The sequence below is a fragment of the Ciona robusta genome, chromosome 7 (assembly GCF_009617815.1).
Source record: "Ciona robusta chromosome 7, ASM961781v2".
Classification (NCBI taxonomy): domain Eukaryota; kingdom Metazoa; phylum Chordata; class Ascidiacea; order Phlebobranchia; family Cionidae; genus Ciona; species Ciona robusta.
The window spans coordinates 6,604,179-6,629,370 of NC_143241.1; the positions used below are offsets into that span (position 1 = coordinate 6,604,179).

The window sequence follows — 25,192 nt, forward strand, 5'->3', positions numbered from 1 at the left end:
GGCTCAATTAAATTTGCCATAATATAGACAGAATAGTAGGTAATAGTGACACTAAAAGTTACGTACCTTGAACGCGTTTTTTTGTGTTTTTATAAGTTTAGGCTAACGTAATTGAACGTTATACTTTACGTTTTACAAGTATGGTGATTTGAAATTTCTTTAAACAGAGTTTATAAAAAGAACAAAAAGTTATGTCTGAAAATGAAACTCAATGTACACTGTTCAATAAGGATATCTATAAATGTGTGAGTATATTTATGTACATGCTCTATAGTAATGGTTCTTAACCTTTTCCCACTGCAGCCCTTTCAAATCACAAACCAGCACTCTCTTCTAGAATTGCTTATATAAAGTAGAACTAACCCACCTTAATGATCCAGGGGTCCCTAATAAAACTACAGGTTGCAAACGGTTGCGTGCGGTTGCAAACGGCTGCAGATATTTTGGTTATTTCGAACAGCAACGCTATGCGGCCACGTCCAATAGATGTCAAATGACCATACGAGTTTAACAAACCAACTTTTGGTCCGATACCTCAAAGGGTTTTTGAGTTATCGAAATACAACCTGTAGTTTTATTAGGTACCCATGATCCAGCACCTCCGCACCCCCTAGGAACACTTCTCATATCCCTGGTTAAGAAACCCTGTTTTATTCTCTTTGTGGTCAAAAGTAAAGTTTAATTTTAGGTCTAGCGACCACACTTATTAGTAAATATGTTATTCAATTTAAGCGTGTTTTAACAACTGTTGCTTTGTCGATTGTTACTATATTTTGTCTTTTCATTAAAAATGGTTTCTAAATCTTCGCTACCGTAATCGAAGAATCAAATAAGTAAATACTATAATTTATATTGTTTTTGTTAAATATAAAGTGATTTTTGTTTGTATATCTAATAAAACCAACTAATACAAAAACTTTAACTTCAGAATGTGATAATTGCATTGAAACGAACAACTGGAAGTTTATCTCTTGTTGGGTGGTAAGTGTGTTTTGATTTCTTTTCAAAAAGGTAAAACTCTAATTTGGGCAAATTTGACATTTCTAAATATTGAATTTGGTTCTGATGTAGAACACCTGTGTTATAACAACTGTCATTTCAAGCCACTCGAGGATGAAGCACATTCATTTATTTATACATTTGACTCTTAAAGATTTTTGTTTTCTAGCTGTTTCATGATTGGAACAATATGGCTGTTCCGAAAATACACCATTCTCTCACAACGATTAATACTTTACCTAAGCATAGCTGCACTGTTCGACGCCATTGGATATATTATTGGTGATATGACACCTGATGGTACAACATGTGACTTTGAGGCTTGGTGGATGACATATTTTGGTTCGTAGCTTTGTTTTTTTTTAGTTACCTATGAATTTTAATAAAACTCTTTTTGTTTTGGCTTTTACAATATTGCAATACTAAAATGGTATTTCGGTGAAATTATATTTGCCTATGTAAATTTTAAATGCTCTAGGCAAGATTTTAGACCTAAGGTATTGAAATGGCTGATTTAAATAAGAAAATAGTCTCTCTGAATCAGGATGCAGCTTTTTACTTGGTTGGTATATATACATTCTATTTTATATTTTTGAGATCCCATAGCTTAAGAAAATCGAAAGTTTATGTTTTCTGTTTTTCATTTTACTATACAATTTCTTTGACAGATTGGACAGTTCTAATGTGGGTATCTTGCATTACATTTAATTTGTACATGAATGTTGTAAAACAACGGCGAACAGAAAAATATGAAAAATTTTACCATTTGCTTTCTTGGGTGTGTCCACCATTGCTATTTAGTCTTCTACCTTTGATTGGGGATAACTATGGACCAGCTGGGGCATGGTGGTACGTGGTATTGTATATTTGCGAGGTTTTATCAAACTGTGACATTTGCATTAATCAAAAATGAATGTTGGATTAAATTTCATGTGTTGTGTAATGAAAAATTAAACTATGTATAACTTTGTGTTTTAGTGTTTTAAAACTATTGGCAGATTTGTGATGTTCAAATGCTTTATCTTCTGTTTCAGCTGGATTAAACATACAAGTACCGTTTGGAGATTTTTAATGTAAGTATGCATTAACAACTATTATGCCTATTTGGCTGGTCTATAACGGGATGTTTATTTTGACCTGAATTTATTTGTTTTCTCCAATGCTGCATATTTAAACACTATGGTATGCCCTATGGTTGCTGTTTTCCTTTTTTTCTTGTGTTTCTGTCTGTTTTTCTTGTTTTTTTGTCTGTTTTTTTTTTCTTGATATTTCTGTCTGTATTTAAGTGTTTTCTGTTCAACTACACCTATGCTACACTCCATATTTTAAACACACTATTCCTCCAGATGGTATGTCCCGTTGTTCCTGCTGATCCTCGCCATGTTTGGTGGATACTCCTACATCATCTACTTCCTCAAGAAGAGAATCTCCTCCTGGCAAGGAACTTATGATCCGGATGAAGAGAGGACTGTCCAGCTCATCAAGGAGGATATTAAAGTCCTTAAAGCTTATCCTTTCATCTTCCTCATCCTGTCCATCTTCCCTTTTATCCTCAGGTAACTTGTACAGTTGTACTCTGAATAAATGAATGTAACTTGCTTTATAACTCATAACAATACCAATCATACTGTACATGTGAGAATATAAGATGTTACAATCTAAATTAATGTTTTTTTGTAAAGATTAAAAAGTATTTTGGATATGGTACGAAACGTCAAAAAATAGTGAATAATGAATGAATGTAACTTGTTAAACCTTACTTGGTGGGAAAATCACAGTCATTATAATATAGGTGTTCTGTTTTATATACCTTGCGCCTGCTTATGGGTTACAAGTTCAACATATATAACTTTGTGAGTTACATATGTTTTAATGTACGGCATACAAAAAAATACAACCCATACAGAATTACAAAAGATAGGCCAGATTTTTAAAGTAAGAAAAGTGTAAATATTCCTGGTTGTATAAATTTAGTTTAAATCTTTTTTTTGCCAGGATACATAATGCGTTCACCGCTGAAGGAACCGACATATTTGGTTTATGGGTAATGACTGCACTCACTGCTCCATTACAAGGTGCTGTAAATGCTGTTGTGTTTGGTCTTGACCCAGAAACTCGTACTAAGCTAACATGGGCCCAAATACAGGTAATTTATGTGTAATTGGTCTTTTTTAACATAAAAATTTAACAAAAGTCATTTTAACCTGTTTTCATTATTCTAAATGGCTTGACGAAGATATGTCAGATAGTATTAATAATAACAAAGTGTTTGTTTGTGTTTTGTTAGCATGTCCGTAAGTGTTTTGTTAGCATGCCTGTAACATTCTAGTTTTTCTGCTGTACGATTCATAATTTGGACACCCCATTAGTAACTTTATTGGGTATTGTCTTCTGTATGGCTAACAGTTAATGCAAGTCAGGCACACACAAAAAATGGTGGCAGCATACAGTTTTAAACCCTGTGTCCTCTGGTTAAGAGCCAAGTGCCCTAACCATTGTACCAGAGCAAATGCGTGTTTAAAAGGGGCTCTATTCAAGTAAAGTAACCAAAGTATGTACTATTACACATACACATAAAGTAGGGTAAAAATAATTTTACCTTATTACAGCTGGCATGGGCAAGTAGATTCAGTCACTCTGCTGTACATGAATATCCAACAGTGTTTAACAATCCATTGGACAGTCCTACATCAGGAGAAAGTGTAATAAATCCTGTGAACACTGAAGCAGTGAGAAGGTCCAGCTCGTTTGATCAAAAACAAAGATATGGCTCATTAAACTTGGAAGAAAATTAAAAACACCAAATTTCTAAGCTAGTATTGTATTGACTACACATATGATATACATTGTATGTATTTATATATGGCCTAAATAGGGTAAATCAAATTATGAAATGTTTTTCATAATATGATATGTTTTTTATATTAAGTTTTGTTCCGTATCATATGATGTATGAACACATTATGTATTATTGCTAGTATCAGTTTTATATTATAAGCTTGAATAGTGATTTAAAATGTTAACAATATGTTTTATTTCTATTTTTCCATAGATTTAAAATAAAACAAGAAAATTGTAATTTTTTTAATTTTTTCGTAATTTTCTCATTTTAGGTAGTGTTTAATCTGTAATTGTAATGCATTGGCCATGTCTTTACCCAGTAGTCAAAATCTTCTAACAATCGTTTTATACACAACAATTATTAGTTATCTTTATCTATATTCCAAATAAAACATTATAATAAGCCAACTCTGGCCTTAATCCCAGGTCCCACGATGTGCTTTGCAGTAGGACCTCACCCATACTAGAATAGTATATATATATAATAATATATATCATTCAACAGTGCTGTTCTGTTCATTTTTTGTAAATTTTAAATTATTTAATAAAAATAAAGACCATTTCCTGCCACTTGGTGTAGCTTTAATTACATCGCAATTCGCAATTAATTAATTTATTTGAAAACGAAATTTTATATTTTTCAATTTAATTTGTTTAAAAACGAAATTTTATATTTTCCAATTTATGCTATCTTGCGGAAAAACCCAATTTACACTAAATGCAAATAACTTTTTTTATACTATTTTTTGAATGACTATCAGTTCCACTTTATTTGATAGTAGCAGTCTCAATAATAAACAATAATTTACTCAGGATATTTGTGTGATTTTATTGGTTGAGGTACTTTTTTATTCACATACCGTATATTTTTACAATGCTGTCATGTTCTAAATTATTTGAAATGATTGTGGAATAAAAAAACTGGTAAAATTTGTTCTTATTTGATTTTACAATACATCTCTCAAAAGTATGAGTTCGTCACTTACTATATATAGTGGGGTGGGAGTAGATGGAAACACCTTTACCACATAATATCCGAATCTGGTGTTTTAAACAAAAAAACAACAGTTTACCACCGTACCAAATGGGACAAGAAAATAGAATGAAAAGGTGTTCCATCTTTCCCCACCCTACTTTACATTATACACATTTTCCATGCAAATACAAGATTCAAGTTGTTATTATATACATACTAATGCATGTGCCAAAATAATAGGGGGGTAAAACATCTGCTACATATGCAGCCACCAATAGTAACAGTAACACAGTCTCTTCTTAAAGCAGAAAGTGCTAAGATTAAACATGAAACTTATTTACATTATTTCTGAATACATAAATTAATCAAAAATACATTTAATCTTGACATTCATAACTTTAATGCATTTTTCGCTCTAATGCATTCATTCAGTTTTCAAATATAGTTAGAGGCAAATATTATATTTGTTTATACTGCTTCTATATAAACTTGTTTGTTGTTTTCATCTACAATTTTCATTTCAATAGCGTTGTTGGAAAAAGCAGACAGTTCCTCTTTCTACATTTAAATAAAATAATCTCAAAATACTATGAAAAAATATTCTTCACTCCAACCTAAATAAAATTTCCTTAAAAATAAAAAACACAGTAGTATGCATATCTTTACTGTTTAGACTATTTACAGTTGATTAGGTTTAGTTTATGCATTCTGTTATTTCTGCTACCAGGCATTTTCAACGGCTCATTTAGTATGAAAAAATGTAAGGTATTTCCAAGATTTATTGGACGTTAGACGAACTGACATTATTGATTTTCATACTAGATGAGTTAAATTTCTGATTTTGAACTGACGAAAATACACCATGTTTTTCATACAATTTCAGATTTTTACCTTTTTGTAGACACTGGTTTCAACTTCTGTTTTTTCCACTATACATCCGTGCTCAGAATTTTTATAGAAATATCTCAAAAGGAGTGAAATTAAGAGAATTTCTATCAAAATTATGTAGGAATGATACACTGTAAAAGATTTGAAAACAAGTTACAACATGTGTAGTATTGTGGCCTTTTGTGGGTGATCATTTTATTGATTTTCTATTATTTTTTGTATGGGTGTGTTTTATACACCTCATGCCAGCTTGTTTTCCTCTTGCTAGCTTATAAGTTATTTGTTTTTTATGTATGGCTGACAATTTATATATGAGGTTTTTTTTATGTACGGCTGACAATTTAAAATGGCAATTGCTCCAACCCAGTGATCGCTCATGGGTTATTTAATTGTCAGCCATACATAAAACACAAACACCCAAGTTACATTCGTGGTAACTGGTAAGCTGGTACGAGGAGAACACCCGTGTTGTAATGTCTTACGATTTCCGGCCATGCAAGGATAAAGCAAGTTAGTCTTTCTTCTATAAGAAAAACTGAGTCACATTTACATGAGGAATAGAACTAATTCTTTAACCATATTGGGTCCATAGTCTATCTATCACATGCTAGCTCCTAAATACGTCAATACTTTTACTGCACAAACAAGTAAAATTTTGTGGTAATATGATCGTAGACATAAGTGCTCGTAATACTTTTATGCGTAATATTACAATCGCAATAACTTTTTATATTAGGTCAATGTACTTATGGATGAAATTATTATTAAATTTGTTGTTTGGGCAGCATAGGTTATAAAATTGAAATTTTAAGCCATGAATGTTTATATCATATAATAAATTAGGAATCACACATTTAAAATTTAGGCGTATGAATGTAGTATAATAAAAAAATTCATAACGTATAAAGATGATATACTACTTCCGAATCCTTTGGTCATTTTAGCCCTCACCATAGATTTTAATCATAATATATATTTAATAGCTACTTAAATGTTTGAGTGATATGTTACGCCCACATGTGGAATCATGTGGAATTTAAATGATTCAAGTCAACAGCTAGGTAATTTTCAGGTCAGCTCTTCTAAACAATATTTACATTTATTTTAAACTTTGGTAAAAAAGTAATAACAAAGTTACATAAGAAGTCTTTAACAAATGAAACCCAGCTGTTTTAGTGTAAATTTAAAAAAATAATTTGAAAAAAAATGGTATATATTACTTTACATATAATGATCCTAATTTAGGTTTTTTAAATTACAATTAGAGTGCTTATAACACAGGTGTTGTTTTGAGCCCCCTTTAAATTCCATTCATTATTCTATTTAAACTCTGAATAACTTTTAATTTTGACTTACAAAATGCTTGTTCTTTATCGGGATATGGGAAGCCACATGGAATTTCTTTGAAGAAAGACAGAAAGGAAATCAAGATTCGTTGTAATGTGTTGAAACCAACCAATATTTGAATAAAAGCAAATTTTCCTGAAAGAAAAATACATGTGTGCTGTGTTAAATGCCAGGTCTGCTTACATACATCTTTGTGGGTAATATTTTTTTCTATGGCTAATAGTTTGGACAACCCATTAGTGACCACAGGGTTGAAGCAATGGTCATTAGGTGTCTTACTGTCTTGCCCAATGGCCAAAACAGAATGCTTCACTGTTCTACTACCACAGTAACATAATAGACCAAAATTTAAAATAGGAAAGAGTTTCAGTTAGAAAGCGTGACTGTTAAACCTAACCCATGGTGAATCCACAATGAATAAAATTTAATTAATAAAAGATACAGCAAGATACATTTAATAGTAGGCCATAGCTTTTATTACACAATTACCTCGAAAGTGGAATTGTTTTAGTACAAATCTAGACGATCTTCCAATGATTACATACCCATATAGACAGACAAAGCTGGAGACAGTACACACACCGCCGAGTATAAACATTGTGAACGCCTGAGATGGAAGTTGATTTGGAGAATGCAGAAAACAATTATTCTAATAGTAAATATTTTTTATAGTTGGAATTATATGGGTGAGGTCTCTATTATATTCTATATGGGTGGGGTCTCTATCCAATTTTATGTGGGTGAGGGCGTGAAGTATCTATTATAAACCATTTATGTGGGTGAGATCTCTGTGATATTCTACTTTTGGTAAGGTCTCTATTATATTGTATTTGGGCCAGGTCCTATATAGAAAGGGCCAAAGGGGCCCCATAAATTGGGAAGTTATAGACAGGGTGCCACCACATGGATACTATTAAATAATGGCATTTTCCAAAGCCAGGCAAAATGGACTTCATCCACAAAAAGTTACAAAACCGTAACTTGTAAGCTTTTACAAAGTGTATGAAACAGGACACCTGTGTTATAATTCCTGTCGTTATCTTATCCACCACGTGAGGATAAAGAAAGCTGCACACAAGAGCTTCAAACATATTGAATATACTAATATGTATTCCTACTTACTACGCCAGCGGATGGTCTGCCTGCATATTCAGCAGCAACAAGCACCTGAAAGAAGCCAAATAAAGGGTAGACCCATACAACTTGGTAGACGATCCAGTCCAATATTCGAAGACGTTCGCTGTCGTGTTAAAACATATATGTCATATTTCGGGATATTACATTACAGCGAACGTAATAATAAAACGATCAGTTGCTAATTTATTAAAAAAAGTTAAAAAATGAATTTAAAAATTTGGATCCTTATTGCGACAGTAACCTATGTGAAAATGAACTGATTTTGGTAAATTAGGACAAACTAAATGCATACATTGACTTAACTGCACTACAACTGACAAAGCAACACAAGGAAACTGAGTAAAGTTGTAATGGAACTAAAGTGAAGAAACGTAGGAGTGTAGATTAGGAATTAGCGCGCGGAAAATAAATTAAAGGCGTCGAAACTCATTACATTAAAGGCGGCGGAATTCACTAAAAAAATGCCAGTCGTCAAAAGTTAATAGAGTCCCGACTCCCGGGAATCACCTTTAGGTAATCTTTTGCACAATCGTTTTTTAGGGGGAGGGGGTAAGATGCGATGACGTTAGAACCTAAATCTTATATTTCCTAATCTTGTTTTGAACAATCAACAACATTCGCGGGGCTTCGGTTAGGCTATGAATTCTGTGTATTTTTGTTCGTTACCCAAGAACTAGAATAGTTCATGAAAATGTGTCCCATCTTACCCCAAACCTACTGTGTTTCGTATTAAGTACTTACAGACTTAAAGGTTGATTGCAACAGCAGCAAACGAAGCAGCAAGGAAATGGGTTCGATGAAACTACTTTGTCGCCCTTTAGAGCTTCGACCATTCCTTCTTTTCCGCCATAAAGGTGCAAACAATAAGCTGTGAACTTCTTCAACGAAATCGCATAGTAACTGGAATAAACATGTAGCTGTGTAAAGATGGGTAGGAACTAGAAACACGTTTAATTGCGCAGTGATCTCAAACAAGATTGAAGCGCTGTAAATAATGTTATTTATTTACCCTTGCGGAAAACGACAGTCGATCGTTTAAACACGGGTGTTCTGTTGCACACACCTCGTGTTTCATCATAGATACACACACCCGCGTTGGTGGCAGCGACGAGCCTCGAACCTAGAACCTGTAAACTGCAGTTTAAAGGCAGGCGCGCTAACCATTGAGCAATGGCGACATATACGTAACTCTGAAGTAACTATTTCGACACAACGACGCATTTTAGTCGGGTATGTGACCTCATTTTAAAGCATGCTAATGCTATCTATACGTTTACACAAACTATGCGGCAAATCACAACTACTAATAATCATTACTTGACTTACTATCCAGCCGCATATGAAACAACCTCAGCTGTCCTGGGAACGAAAAGTCCAGTTGTGTAGCAAACTCCAAGAAACTAAAACATAAATTTGCATTCGTTATTTTTTTAAGAATGGGGGGATATTAATGACATGTAAATTGATATGAATGAATCAAATTGTACGGGCGTGGTTTGTAAGACAACCAATGGGTGGAAGCAATTATAGTTACGCGTCTTACCCAGGGACTTGCATGGCCACTATGGTGGCAGCATAGAGACTAACAACGTTACTATACTGTGACATGGTTCATAATAGAACAAACGCTATTAATTCATTTAACAAAACGTTATAGACACGAAATGTTTCCTGTTATTATTGTATACTATATCGCTTCTGATATAGTCTACATTGTTATTGTTCTTTAAAAATTATCCTAAAAATCAACGCAAATCTTACTGGAAAAGAAGAGAGGACCCATATTGAGTATCTTGTCCTTTTCGTGTAAACTGAATCTTTCAGTAAAAAGTTTACTTCGTCGATGTAAATTATGACAAGAAGCACGAGAATGATAAGCGGTACGCTCATTACTCCATAATAGTATGATCCTCCCTCTGAAATAAAATAATATGACACTAATTAGCTGTATACGAAAAAGTAGTAATGTGTATTCTGAAACAGTGAATGTTTCATTTATTAAAAGCGCCGCCTCCTCTATAGACACAAACTGCAACTCATAAATAGAAAACGTTTAGTAAAAAATCTAAAACACAATACTTAAGTTAGTTAAGTATCTCTTTCAAACATTTAGTCAAACTAAAACAAACACAAATCTACCAGAAAATCGGTTCCATAGCTCCATCGAGGTGTGAACTCTTTTGCAATCCCAAGGTTCTTGCGGTGGTGCAGTTGTAAAGTTAACAGTTGTAAAGTTAACATCTGCTGTGGTTTCGGTTGCTGCCATATCTTTTTGTGTTCCAATGAAAATAAGTCTACTCTATTTGAAAGCTAACACGCAAAGCTCGCCGCAAGCTTTTGTTTCAGCTTTTATAGGCGGTTTAGTCGTTTAACCTGCATAAATAAAAGCTGGTATTATAGCGAGAGCGGCAATCCTCGTAAAGGTATCGTTTGAGGCTCGTATAGCAAACGTTATGTTATCAAATGGTAAGTTAATCGGCCAGGAATGGTGTTGATTCTATTTAATAAAACTGCTTTGACGTAAGTCAGACAGCAATGTTGCGTGCCGTTTGAGACCCTCGTGACCGCGTAAGGTTTTACTGCCATCATGTTTTGCAGATTTGTCCGACTTTCTTTCAAGTGCTCGTTCTCCTGCGATCGTTTTCTCTGAGCGATTTTCACTGGTATCAAATTACGAGAATTTTTTATGGCATACCGTTACTGCGTGGGTGTGTCTTTGTTTCTTTATTCATTGATTCACATACATATATAAAATACCTTATGCATATACCCACATAATATGTTAACCCATAACAAAATACGGGGTCATTTAACAAGACAAAACGAAATGCGGGGTTGTTTAAAAAGACAAAACGAAATACGGGGTTATTTAAAATATGAACGCAAAACTGTTAATAAAACATTCCCTTTTCAAACACTCTCAAATGCTTTGTTCGTGTGTAATCCGCCGTAAGGTTGTACGTCATCGCTGACGTCATCAGTAGGAATACTATCTTTATCACACGATCCCGTCCCTTCGCTCGTGGTCGCAGATTCAATGTCTTTCTTTATCTGTGCACAAAAATCGATTAGTGCAATTTTTGTAAAGTATACTGTATATTTGGTGCAGTGCAAAACATTGTTCCCTCTTGTGTTTGTGAGAGTTCAAAGTGCGATTAGAAATCCTGGGACTTGGGTCTTTACACTATCCCATCTTACCCAACAGTACTATATACCATAGTCGCACTCGGTGTAAATTATCTATCTATATGTAACAGTTTCTATAGTTTACGAACCGATGTGAAAGTTTCTCCAGGCAGAAGCACGGGTTGTACCTCGCATCCTTCCTCGTTTCTACGGAATGCCCACCGAGCACACAATGATATAATGAAAACCTCACATATCAGTATGTAGTTGTGTAACACTGTGGGAGAAATGAATGATATATAGTAGGATGAGGGAAGATGGAAACATTCTCAGCACATAATATTCAAATATCCTGGCCGTGTTTTCAACAATTAACAACGGTATATGGGAGTCGTGAGAATACAATTTTATATTTTTTTAAATATTCTTTGTTTACTACCAAAAGGGCCAGAAAAAAAGAATGAAAAGGTGTCCCATCTTCTCCCACCCTACTATATTTATCTTCACGTGACGGGGCAACAATAGTTATAACACAGTTTTTTTCATAAATATCCCTTGCACACTCCTACGAGTTACCACATATGTAGGTTGTTTATCCTCGCATGGCACGAGACTAATAGGCAGTTTAAACTGTTTTACAAAGTATAAAGTTTACGTTATCTTTTTAAAAACGGCAGACATGTATTCTAGGGAAATTTATTTGGGATACATTTCAGATGAAACCAACTATAGTTATAGATAGGACGACATTTTTAATGCGCGACAATTTAACCCAGATTACAATAAATTGAACCAATTTGTTGTTTAATAAACTTGTAGTAGCAGAACTACTTGTACTAGAAACCCAAGTCTTAAAAATGCATTACGCAATAAAAAGGAACACCTGTGCCTATAATACCTAGGACATTAGTCACGTCCGCTACAAAGTTCGCCGCTCAAAGAAATCGGAAAATATTTCGACATAATCGTTATGAAGGAATTTAACTATTGCTTTGTTCGTACTTTGTTAAACTCGTAAATGGTTTTTATGTGAAATTGTGGCACGCAGGCGGAAAGATCGAAGCTGGGCCAGACTCGTTAAAAGTTTTTAATCGTGTTTGAGCGTATGACAAAGAGATTGAAAGTTGCTGCTCTCAACATATGTGCGGTCGTAAATTGCCTCCGTGTGCGTCGGCCAACGGATATACGAGCACCGTGAACTATTGCCCAGGAAGAGAGGTATGTTTCGATTACGGTTACAGTATACCCCTTCCATATACAGTATATGCCCCTGGCTGTAGAACCTCACCCACATATAAGTAGGGTGGGGTGATATGGTATATTGGAGAATACGGTTTTATAAATCTTTGAATGTTCCTTGTTTAATACCAAACGGGACGAGAAAATAGAATGAAAAGGTGTCACATCGTTCCCCACCCCACTTTACATAAAGAATAAGTCATTCCCAAGAAAACAAATTAAAACTTCTATAAAACACCTATATAGTTAATACACGATACTAATTTTGCTTTAAAATAATCGCGACTATTTGCACAACACTTACGGTAACTATTTGCTTTGTCTGGGTAAGGAAATCCACACGACAATCCCCCGAGCGTATCCACCGCTCTAATAGTAAAGCCTTGGACTGTGTTGAAAGCAACCACCATTTGAACAGTAATGAACTTGGCTGAAAAAATCAAAAGATAATGGGTGAATAAGTATAGTAGGGTGGGGTAAGATGGGACATTTTTCTTGTCTCATTTAGTCGTAATTAATAAAGAATATTTACAGAAACACATAACCGCGTTCTCACGACTTTAAAAAGGTGTTGTTAATTGTTCAAATTACGATCAGAAAATAAAGAGTTTAGGTGCAAACCGTAGCTATACTATTTATCCCACAATACTATATATTGTTTAAAAGTCTTATACCTGATGCAGTCCATGTTTATATGTAGTATAAAACATATATACTTGTTTTTTTATCGGTTTGGTCAATGACGTTACAAATATTGAAATCTATAGGTACAGCTAAATGTAGTTGATTTTAAAATAAACAAAAACCGTGTATATTATACCTCTGATGTTGTAGTTCTGCAACGTGAATCTGGAGACTTTACTAAGTACAGTGTAACCGTATAAGCACGTGAAGCTTGACAGTGTTCCAAGAAGACCAAGAATCGTTGAAACGAGGATCTAAACGTAATGCAGGTATTAAAACTGTATATGTATAACCATCAGTATTTTTTGTAAAATAGTGCTGGTATGACAACATCCCCATAGAGATGGCATATTCGTGTTATGCCAAGTAGAGAAATGAATGTAACTTACTTTGTCCTCGCGTTGCCGGTAAACGACAGTCGCTATATAACACGGGTGTTCATACACCTCGTGCCAGTTTACGAGTTACCATGTATGTTACTTAGTAATAGTTTTTTTTTTATTCTGCTTTTTCTTATCCTAGTACCCCGGATATGACACCCATGTACACATTGGGTGTTCATTATTACACGTTAATTCTCACGTTTTACAATACAATACAGTTTTCTTACCACTGCTCTGTTGGGCATGGTGTAGTATTCCAGTGCCAAGATACTTTGTAGTAAGTAAATCAACGGGTACATGAGAAGTACTTGGTATACGAGGCCTTGCAATACATTTAAACGACGTCTGAAAAATATAAGTAAAAATATAAATAAGCGCTGGCAAAAGCTAAAACATTTTATGTATGCGACTATATTATTGTTTATGTTTATATCGTTAAAATTACGAACATTTTTTTTTGTAAACTTATGTTATAGCAGGGTGGGGTAAAATAGGTTTTTATTTTGTTAAATCGTCCCTTTTGGCAGTAAAAAAGAATATTTCTAGAACTATATAACCGTAGCACCGCGACTCCCAAATAACGTTGGTGATTGTTAAAAACACTATCAGGAAATATGGTATTCGGGTGCTAACGGTATCCCATTTTACCCCAAAGATCTATATATTTGTAAGGTTTTAAATTTAGCACAATTTTATATTCATATAAAATTTGATATTCACAGTATAAATTTTTTTCAAATAAAATTTTATATAAAATTTAATATTTTATATTCAATTTTGTATAAAATTTAATATTTTATAATCAATTTCGTATAAAATTTAATATTTTATAATCGTATAAAATTTAACATTTTATATTCGTATAAAACTTAATATTATCCACGTACACAGTCATTGGGTGATTCCTCCAGCAGCAAAGAACAAAACAGCATGGAAATGGATTCGGTGGAACATACGAAACTCCCCTTAACGCTTCAACCATGGCTTGCTTGCCACCGTAGTAATGCAATATGTAGGTGAAAAACTTTTTGAGCACGACCGCAAAATAACTGGGAACAAAATTTGGGTTAAGGTTTACGATCTGAATTGGATGCCCTGTTTCACACACCTCAATGAGCCAGCTTACGAGTAACCACGTATACAATTTTGTGGGTGATTATTTTTTAGGTAATTTTTATTTTTTTAAGTAATGTATGGGTAAAAATTTAGACAACCAATAAGGGGGCACTCAGCCGACGGACACGTTAACCACATTCCCACATCGCCTATAGAATATCTAGGATTATTCGTAACATCTTTAACAAAGTGATTATTCGTAAAATGTAACAAACTTTTTAGTAGAAATAAAATAATGACTTACAAACTTGAGGCAAAACGGGCTGTGCCGGAAGTTCTAGGGGCGAAGATTCCGGTGATCGAAAATGCTGTCAATACCTAAATAAATTTTTTTGCTAGATAAATTAATGAATTTTATTTTTCTTGCGTGGCGGGCAACTTCAGTCGTTATAACACGAGTGTTATGTTTCATACACATCGGCCGGCTTATAACTCGTATACGAGTTACCACATATGTATATGTGGGCGATTATTGTTTTTTTCCCGTACGCTTTTTGTTGTCGTATTAATTATAAACTAAAAAAACATTTAAAATTTTCATAAAAAATGATCCATATTCAGGCTTATGTATACAAACATGTAAAAACTTACAGGAAATAAACTTAAAACCCAGATTTCGTAAACTGTTCTCTTCCAATAGATTGAATTTTTGACAAGAAATATAACTTCATCAATGTAGATAACGACCATTAGGAAAAATAAGATAAAAGGAACCGACATTTTTCCGATGAAAGGAGCACCTCCCTCTTTTTGAAAATAAAACAAATTTTAAAATATTTGGTTTACATTTTGCGGTAGTATAAAATGAATGAACATAACTTATTTATCCACGCGTAATATACAGTAGTTACAATACGGGTGTCTTTTCATGCGCTGGACCTATATGCTTACGGGGAACCACGTATTTAACTTTGCGTGTGATTGCTTTTTTGTGTATTTTCTGTATGACTAACAAGTTAGAAATTGAAGAAATTCTCGTTAAGTGTCTTGTTCACACGCTAACAAAATGGTCGAAAACTTTTTTATCACTTTCGTTATATACAAAAAAATGAAATATTTTATAATTTCGTACCTCCAATTTTGACCCATAGCTCTTGAGATGATATACTTCTTTTACCAGAGCAGTCCCATACAGCAGCTACAGTAGCATTTGTCGTGTTTATCGGTATAGTGGTAGAATAATCCATATCGAATTACCGAATATTTTTATTTACGGATTCGTAACCTATAGAAAAAATAAAGAAATATTTTCATGTACAAAAATTCAAAATCGTATTGAAAATCGGACAATTTTCCTTTCACAGTGTTTAGAAAAGTCTAAAACGTTAGCGCAACGAAGCTTTTAAGAATATAGACTCTCTCCAATGACTTGCTCTTTTATACGATGAGCGAAACCATAAACTGTTTGTGCGTCATAAGTTGTGAAAAAATCTAATGGCTTTTTCCGGACATCCCGATTCGAATCTATGTTTGCATAGTTAATGGAGATTGGTTTTAATACAGCAGATTCACAATGGCATATTCTCACGTGATCTCTTTATTATGACATTGCATGAATGCATTGAGACTGCTTGCCCTGTTTACAAAGCAACGTTTGCAGATTTTAAACGATCAGTCGCTTATTAAAGTCCATGTAGAAAGTATTATAACTTACTAGCCGTAATATTCTTTACTACCACATTAATAACTGTGTTAAGTTTTTATCACTTTAAAAACGTTTTGAAGGTTTATATCCCTAGCACCATAAAAAGTATATATCCCGCCCATTTTACTGTAAATTTTCTGTAATTTTTCTAAACGTTGAGGTGAAAAAGCAGTAAAAGCTATCACCAAAGCTATTTTATATTAATCACCATAAAAATATTGATCAATTTACGGCCATAAGGGGCTCCTAAAAGAACTTTTAGACTAACACTAAACAGTTGACTGAGATGTCGAAAACGTGCTGCACCAGCCCCGGTACAACTAAAAGCAAACTGCTCAATGTTTGATTAAATAATACTGTTCATTGTGTCTGAAGCTTTTATTTAACTTAACTTTATTCAAGTCTAGCTGTTTTGAGCCAATATGTAACTGAAGATCCTAATTCTGTACTATTTATAGAACGTTACCATATTTTCAAATGCTCACACCTGTTTTTTTCCAAAACATACATTTTTTTCTATTTCTTTAGTGCTAAAGCTGCGACAGCATTGTTTATATATGCATATACAAACAATTCTAGTTGAAAATTTCTCGATTAGCCAGGATGTTGCAGAAAATCTGTCAAATCATTGTGTAAGTTAAAACCATAAGCTACCACTCATAAACCAACTATAAAATGACTCGTAAAATATAACATGTGTTTTCTTTGGTATATTATACACCACACTGTAAAACTATAGAAAATCTTAAACGAGAAGAAAAAGACAACCGCATTGGCCCGTTAGTTACAACTTCTAAAGTCCACCCACCACGTAAGGATAAATGTGTGACAATAAAACTGTTTGGGACAGTAGTACGGCATATGTTTTCTAACATTGTTGTACAGGGTTGCAACATTAAGTTAAACACATTTAAAGTATATATGTGCTTTTATTAAATAAGCTAGATTGTCACAAAAATAAGTTTGAGCTCAATGTTCACAAACAAAACGGCGACAGTTTATACTGGAATTTGAAACTGCTTTTAGAATGCTAAATGCACTTCGTGTATTTAAAACAAAAGGAAAAAAAATAAAACATTCTGCTGGTGTACGTCTTTATTATTTCTTATCTGATGTTCTCGAATCATGCAAAAATCGCATATAATGTTTCGAATACGTAATGCACGTCGTGTATAAAAAACAACACGAAAAGAATGGAAAACATTCTGCCAGTCTACGTCTGTTTTTTAAAACCATGTTGAAATGACATAACATCATATCATCTGCCATCTACAAGACCGTGGTCGCGTAATTTGTTATAGAAAAAATTTTCCATGGTGTTTGCGCACTTAAAGTAATCAGATTCGGGCGAGTTAAATATGCGGCAATTGTCGAAGATTTTTTGAGCGTCGGTAACGAACTGGGCTTTCGTTGAATATTGCTTAGAACGGACTTGTTCGTTTAACGTTTTCAAATCTGAAATATTGGTAACAGAAATTTAACACTATTTTACGTTGGCTGTAGCTGTAAGCTCCTAAAAAGTAGACGTAATTCTACATAACATTTAGGGGGCCTTTTGGCGTGAAAAACATTTGCAAAATGCACTATAGTAGTGACTGGCTCAAAATAGCTACAAACATTAGAGATTAGAGCCAGAGCATTTTACATAACTTAAAGTGGTCCTATAGCATGGCCGTTTGGAAGAGAATATATCTACACTCGCTGGCACGAGGTGTATGAAACAGAACACCCATGTTATAACGACTGTTGTTTTCCTGACAAGCAAGATAATTTTTTTGTAAAACATTAAAACTAATAAACAGTAATCGTAAATATGATGTGAATTATCCAACACGAACGTGTTGCGTAATATTTTAAACGATCAATATTAATTTTACGACAAAGTTAAACTCGTTATCAAGAATGATATTCTCCTTACCCATAGGCGATTTTATGACGTCATAGTAGTTAGGAACCTCCGATTTTTTAACGGGTTCAAGAAAGGGCCATGCACTGCTGTGACTCTACAAGTATGATGGCTATTAATATAAACCTAACATATTAACATTTTTTTTAACTCTATAAAACAACAATAAAAAGGAATTAACAGAAAAATAATGTGGTAAAAATCCAAATATTAAATTTTTATAAAAAAAATGCTAAAAATACCAAAGACATATACATATAGTAGGGTCCAGGGTGGGAAAGATGGGACATCCTTTCATTCTGTTTTGCTAGTTCCATTTAGTAGTAAACAAAGAACATACAATTCTAAAACCATATCCTCACAACTCCTATACACCGTTGTTAACTGTTTAAAACATGATTAGGATATTTTGATATTAAGTGTTAAATGCATCCCGTTTTCCCGCACCCTACTATATATCCATTTATACATGATGCATTAAATATAGACATTCCGTGCTTTAAGTATACATCATACATACCCTCATGCTTTGCACTATAGCTTTCAGAGGTGCAAACAAACTTTCAACAGATTCCACGATTTCTTTTCGTTTGCCGTCGCTATTTGGTTTCCATCCAGTGTTCACTGTGATGTCATAATGAATAAATTTTGTAATTTATTTATCCTCTTGTGGTGGGGTAATGACAGTCATAACAAAACAGCAAACAGGTGTTTGTTTCATACACCTCATGCCCACTTACAAAAACCACATATTTAACTTTGTTGATGTCTTGAGGATGTTTCATTATTTTTTAACTATGGCTGACAATTTAGACAAATCGATCGAAAAATTTATAAGTGTCTTGCCCAAAGACACATATGGCCACAATGGTAGCATTGGCGAGCCTTGAACCCATATCTTCTGGACCAGAGGCAAGCTCTCTGACCACTGTGGCACTGTGTCGGTTATAACATAAATTATCTGATAACCCAATAAAGTTAATTGTAATTGACTTACTTATGCCAGGTATGCTTTCTATAGGTATCTGACGAACCCCATCTTTAAAGCAAGTAAGACCGGGCATAACTTGGCTGATCTGTTGCTGCTTTTTCTCAATCAGTTTCTTTACAATCTGTGAATGATGGTGCAAAAAAGGTTTAATGAAAATTATACCTTTTCAGTATAGTTTGACGACAAAATTAAAATGTTTCTTAAAATAAGGTTATAATACATTTATAGAACTTATATCGTCTCTTCGGTCACGATAACGAAGGTCGAGAAAGTTTACAAGAGAGAAAAAGCGGCAGTAATGGTAAAACAACAGTTGTTAAACAAGCTTACGAATAAAACAGAAAGAGAAATAATGTTTTGGATAAAGTATGACTATTAAACCCTACAAACAATACAATGTAAAATAAACAAAAGTATAACATAATGTATATTTGGTACTGGTAAAACCAATAGCATCTATTATATAAAGGTAATTTAATATTAACTTACTTCTTTCTGCTTTCTTATTATATTACTAAACTCAGTGTAAGGAATCCTTGGGTTTAATTCACATCCCATTAGAGTGGCCCCTTCATAATCTTTAATGTACCCCACATATCCAGATCGTGGGACTTTTATCTCTTTGCTGAAACCCTGCTTCTTAAAGTAACCGATAGCGTATTCATCAGCATAGGTGAGGAAGTGGTACATACTCTGTGGATGAAATGGGGTTTAGGAATTGGACCAAAACTGAATACCAAGAGGTAATGAGTTCAAGGCTCGATGCTGCTACCATTGTGGACGTATGCGTCCTTTTGGCAAAACATCTAATGGCTATTACTCCAACCCAGTGATCAATTAATGGGTTGTCCAAACTATCAGCTACACAGAAAAAAACAATAACTTATAAAGGTATATAGATGGTATCTAGTAAGCTTGTACAAGGTGTATAAAATAAGACACCAGTGTTGTAACGACTGTTGTTTTCCCGCTCGTGAGCCTACAATAGTTAAGATTAAACAATCTTACTATTATTACTAATACTTTTTCCCTTTTAAAATTAGAAATTTACCTGTTTAATGTGATATTCCTTTAAATGGTTCATAAGATGCGTTCCATACCCTTTAACCTGTTCATTGGATGTCACAGCACAGAATACAATCTCCGTGAACCTTTGCGATGGGAACATTCGAAAACAAATTCCACCAATAACGCGACCCTCTTTCACTGTTATAACATATGTTGGTTCAATTTTGTTTTTTATTTTTTTTATTTTAAAATTAATATGACTTTATTATCATTATTGAAAATATACATCAATTTGTTTTGGTTAATAATACAGGTGTACTGTTTCATACACCTTGTGCCCATTTACGAGTTACCACGTATCTAAATTTGTTTGTGATTGATTTTTTGATAAGCTGATAATTTTAACAACCCATCAGTGACCACCTGGGTTGAAGAAAAAACGTATTGTCAAGCCCACGATGCTAGCAGTGAAACATCTTACTTAAAGTCCTAGGCCTTGTGGCTGTCAATTTAGACAACAAATTAATGACTACTGGGTTGGAGCATTTGCGGTTAACATTATCTTTCCCAAGAACATGTACACCCACAATAATAGCAGTAAAGTATCTTACCTAAAGCTAAAGTCCTATGCCTTGTATCAAACACCAAACGAGCAATGTAATCTCGTGGCATCCTTGGCAGCTGACGTGCGAATACATTCTGTATCTCAACCAGCCATGTGAGGATTTGACGGGAGGCATTGGCACAGTTAGCTACGACATGGAACTCTATGAGACCTTGCCTTTCTTCCTGTCGCGCGGCTTCATCTCTGGCTGATTGTGATGACAGGTTAGCCGCCTGCAATAGAATAAATAGTGAATAATAAAATAAAACTTGTTTTTTGAACAGATTTAAAAAAACTAAATGAGTGCGAAAACTAGTCTTTTATTAATTAAAAAACGAGTCCATTCTGTTCTTAATGAGTTTTTTAGTTATTAAAAAAAGCGAATGAGTAAAAATTCCATTATTTACTAAAAAAGCATAAATTAACAGCATATTCACAAAGCACACACATTTCAAAGCTACACTCCACATAGTAACTAACCTCAGGACCCAACATTTGAGCAGGATCAGTTATCATATTGACCACCTCGTTAATAACTTCGAGTGAAAAATCTTGTTGTGTGTTATCGTTGTCAGATTGCATGGATGAGCGAGCACGCTTGGCATCATCGGAGGACTGAGTACCACTGTCAGCTCGACGCTTTCCACCTAAAAAATACAAATCAAATATCAATAAGTGTTTAGTCCATTTTTTTCTATTTAAAATAGGGAAAAAAGGGACACACAATGTAAGTTACATATGTATTAACTTGTAAGCAAACATCTATAAGTACTACATTTGCTATGCTATTGTGACATTGATTCATTTATAATCCTCAGGTGAAACAGCCACACTTTTTAACTGACATTCTTTCCCTCACTTTTATCCATAGTGTGTTTTAACGCCTATTGTTTTGCTATTGTTTCCCTTCTCTTCGTTTTTTAAAAAACATAACATACGCTATCGTTTTCGAAAAGAAGAAGTTATCTTATGTTTCTAACTTACTTGGTGTAACAGCAATTGGTGTTTGAAGACTTCCCATTGGTGATGTCATGGAAAACAAACTTGGAAAACTACCAGGTGTGCCGGGACTTGTAATAAACATATCATCTGTAAAAAGGTAGGTTTAATACAAGAGGTAATTTAGGTAGTGGCTTGTGCATGTTTTGGTCACAGATAAGCAATATTTGAATTGATGCCATACATGATCAATAAATGTTTGAAACATGTCGTGCTTTTTAGTCTAAGCGTGTCCTATGGTGTTGCATGCCAAAAATTGGATGAAGAATAGAGGACATTACTCCTATAATATAGTACTGTGGGGTAAGATGAGAATAAAAACATGTCCCTCTTACCCCACCCTACTATATGTAGTTAGAGATGGTATATCTTACTTAATGAATCATTAGATCTAGGTGAAGGTAGTGGCATATGAGCGGGCATCTGTGAAAAGTCAACATCCCATATTGGTGAATTACTTGCATTCAATTCTTCTTCAAGCATAGATAGGAATCTAAAAGATAAAAGTTAATTTAGATTAAAAAAGAGAATTTTTTTGGTGTTACTTTTGTTATTTTTCTTACTTGGGAAAATGTGACAAAATTAAAGTTTTTTTATCTGGAGGTACGTGGAACGAAAAATATAAACAAAAAACAATTTGAAACAATTTAAAACTGTGGGTCATTCAGATTTTTTTTTTCTTACTTGGGAAAATGTGACAAAATCAAAGTTCTTTTATCTGGAGGTACATGGAACTTGTCGGATCGGAAATCATCAAGAATTCGTCGTCGGAGGAGGGGGAAGATGGATTTAAGAAGAGGACGACCAAATACATCAACTGTAGCATGGTGGACGAGACTTTCACAAAACTTTGGTACACGACAGTAACATAGCCATCTGTAAGAATGTATGGAATGGTTATGAATGTTACTTGCATTTTTTGTTGACTGATGGCTTGTCTAAATTGTCAGCCATACAGAGAAAACAATCATACACAAAGGTACATATGTGGTAACTCCTTAGTTAGAATGAGGTGTATGAAACAGAACATCCGTTTATAATCACTGTCGTTGCCCCACCATTTTCCATTTATTCATTATGTAGTACACCACATTTAGTTAATTCATAATATAACATACCTCGTATAATTCATCTTATATTCATTAAAATCATCAGCTTGGCCACGTGAGGTTCTTGTTGATGGAGTTTCAAGAGTCTCTTGATTCAAACAGTAAATAAATGTCTTTGCTAACTCATGCATGATCTGAAACTCCTGAGCAAGAAAGATTCTTTTTTAGTTTACATACCTTTCTATGTGGGTCCCACAATGTGGCACGCCATGGGTGCAAGGCCAGAAGTGGGTTTACATATTTTGCATAATAAACCAAAATAGAACCATGTTTTATGTCTTAACATGTGTGAAACTCAGCACTGCAACCATTCACTTATAATTTTATACATTAAAAAATGTGGTATTGTATTTTGAATAGTATTTTAAGATTGTGTTTAAGGTTACCCACTAAGACAGTAGAAAAAAGAAAAGAACCTACTCCAAAAATTAATAACCTACTAAGATGCCTAAAGGACACTATTCACTCCTTAATAAATAACAAACTTTTTTTTGTCGCAAATGGCCAAATTCGTAAATAATTTGGTTGTAATAAACATAAAAAGTATCTTTTAAATAAAAAAACAAACCTTTTGTGGCAAATGGCCAAACTTGTAAATAATAAAGTTGGTCACAGCTTTCCCAATACTAGGTTGGCTGAATGGAGGTGAACCAAGTGGACCTTCAATTACTGGTCGGCTAGTTTGCAGAGTACATTTTCGTAGAAGCTACAAACAATTTATTATTTTTTTTAGTTTAATATGCAGGGCATATTTAAAAGTGTTTCTGTGCTTTTACAACTTGTTTTTTGTAGTAAAAACAATTTGTGCCAGCCTGCTAGGATAAATTACAGCTTGCACACAAGTATTATAAAAACACTTTAATACATTTGAAATTTAAAAGAAAAACACATCTTGTTACAGATAATTTTGGAATTAAAACTTTAACTAACCCGATATAAATAAAAATAAACTTGTTTTGTATCGGTATCTTCTTCTTTTTGAACACAAACAACAAGATTTTCAACATCAACAATCATGCTAAGCAGTCTGTTGATTTCATCATCCTCTGTTGAAAAAAAGAAGTAAATTCCGGGTATTTATATTTATAATTTTAGAGGATAGTGGGGTTTTGAACTTTTAAAATTTTTTTTAGGGAAAAAAAATCATTGCACATCTGGTTTTTACATGTTGATAAAGAAAGGTTTAAAAAACAATTGTAGAATGGCAATTGCTTTTGGCTGCAAAATATTATCAACTTACTAGCTGCATCTAAATGCTTAACATGTGTAGAAAGTGGATGATTACATGCGCGACATGGGTCTTGTAGTGTTACAGTGGTCGTTAATTGCTGAAAAACAAAACAAGTATGTAATTATTATCGAACAGGCTATTGGATTTAAACAATTGGTCAAACTTTTATGCAAAAAATTATTATTAACTTGGTTTATGTAAAAAGCAAATCTGGAATGTTAGCATTTTATCACTGGTAAATACATCAAATAAAAAGTACACGGGTAAGGCAACAGTTAAAAAACACAAATATACACAACCTTATCCCACCATAACAAGTATACTCATATTTAATTGTCACATTTTTGTTAAAACCTACTTGGCTACTTGTTTGGTTCTCACCAGAATTTGACGTTGATTGTGCATTTTTCCAACCATTACATTTGCAATTATCATCCTGTAATTCATAAAAAAATTCAAAAAATTTGAATACAAAAATCGAGAATCAAGATTTTAATTTTGTTGAAAAAAAATTCAAATCATGCTAGAAAAATTTACCTTGCAAGATGAATAGACTCCGATTTTTTCCAACTTCTTAATACGTGGGTAATTTTTTACTTGAAGTTTTCGTTGCTGTATTTTTTGTAGGTTAGACGGACGTGCTAACTCACTCGGAATAAATGGTTTCGAGTTTTCTGAGGTTTTAACACCTTTTCCTTCACTTACAGGTCGCCTTGGTGATGCTTCTGACATTATTTACGTTTTTCTAACTGCACTACAGCCGCAAAAATAATCAATACAGTTTTACAAATTTACGCAAATACAAAATCTTTTGGGTAGGGGAAGTCCCAAATTTTCTATACAATTGGTCCCTTTCTGATTACGGTTTTTGTTTTACTATACAAACTCTTATCATTATAGCAATAAATAAGCCCTATACGATACATAATTGAAAATACATTCATTTACTTTTGTAATTTAAAT

The 25,192-nt window shown here is 33.6% G+C and overlaps 4 protein-coding genes across 5 annotated transcripts; 1 reads left to right on the forward strand and 3 right to left on the reverse strand.

Annotated features, from left to right (window-relative positions):
* Window positions 1–91: 91 nt before the first annotated feature.
* Window positions 92–4,770, forward strand: LOC149734246 (cyclic AMP receptor-like protein A). The gene is made up of 8 exons (XM_089881358.1): window positions 92–245; window positions 929–981; window positions 1,169–1,341; window positions 1,668–1,848; window positions 2,034–2,072; window positions 2,346–2,555; window positions 2,995–3,145; window positions 3,609–4,770. The coding sequence occupies exons 1-8, from the start codon at window positions 192–194 to the stop codon at window positions 3,792–3,794; spliced, it is 1,047 nt and encodes a 348-aa protein (XP_089737484.1). The 5' UTR covers window positions 92–191; the 3' UTR covers window positions 3,795–4,770.
* LOC149734247 (organic solute transporter subunit alpha-like) lies at window positions 4,645–10,748 on the reverse strand. The gene is made up of 9 exons (XM_089881355.1): window positions 10,328–10,748; window positions 9,950–10,104; window positions 9,515–9,588; window positions 8,930–9,088; window positions 8,174–8,291; window positions 7,541–7,658; window positions 7,061–7,186; window positions 5,708–5,835; window positions 4,645–5,374 (listed from the first exon to the last, which is right to left on the reverse strand). Exons 1-9 carry the CDS (start codon window positions 10,452–10,454, stop codon window positions 5,285–5,287), a joined length of 1,095 nt encoding a protein of 364 aa, XP_089737481.1. The 5' UTR covers window positions 10,455–10,748; the 3' UTR covers window positions 4,645–5,284.
* A 149-nt stretch (window positions 10,749–10,897) lies between these two features.
* LOC149734248 (organic solute transporter subunit alpha-like) lies at window positions 10,898–15,982 on the reverse strand. The gene is made up of 9 exons (XM_089881351.1): window positions 15,809–15,982; window positions 15,328–15,482; window positions 14,981–15,054; window positions 14,508–14,669; window positions 13,848–13,965; window positions 13,374–13,491; window positions 12,858–12,983; window positions 11,464–11,591; window positions 10,898–11,239 (listed from the first exon to the last, which is right to left on the reverse strand). Exons 1-9 carry the CDS (start codon window positions 15,921–15,923, stop codon window positions 11,099–11,101), a joined length of 1,137 nt encoding a protein of 378 aa, XP_089737477.1. The 5' UTR covers window positions 15,924–15,982; the 3' UTR covers window positions 10,898–11,098.
* Window positions 15,983–17,069: 1,087 nt separating this feature from the next.
* LOC149734249 (histone acetyltransferase KAT2A-like) lies at window positions 17,070–25,049 on the reverse strand. Of its 2 annotated transcripts, XM_089881315.1 has the most exons (17): window positions 24,767–25,048; window positions 24,588–24,665; window positions 24,239–24,326; window positions 23,929–24,044; window positions 23,567–23,704; window positions 23,008–23,141; window positions 22,574–22,765; window positions 22,264–22,382; window positions 21,875–21,979; window positions 21,371–21,537; window positions 20,898–21,123; window positions 20,330–20,484; window positions 19,768–19,971; window positions 19,285–19,399; window positions 18,808–18,911; window positions 18,300–18,384; window positions 17,070–17,836 (listed from the first exon to the last, which is right to left on the reverse strand). In XM_089881315.1, the coding sequence occupies exons 1-17, from the start codon at window positions 24,959–24,961 to the stop codon at window positions 17,640–17,642; spliced, it is 2,418 nt and encodes an 805-aa protein (XP_089737441.1). In that variant the 5' UTR covers window positions 24,962–25,048; the 3' UTR covers window positions 17,070–17,639. The 2 variants fall into 2 exon arrangements, with proteins under 2 accessions (XP_089737441.1, XP_089737442.1); XM_089881316.1 differs by lacking the exon at window positions 24,588–24,665 and having other exon boundaries at window positions 24,767–25,049.
* Window positions 25,050–25,192: the final 143 nt, after the last annotated feature.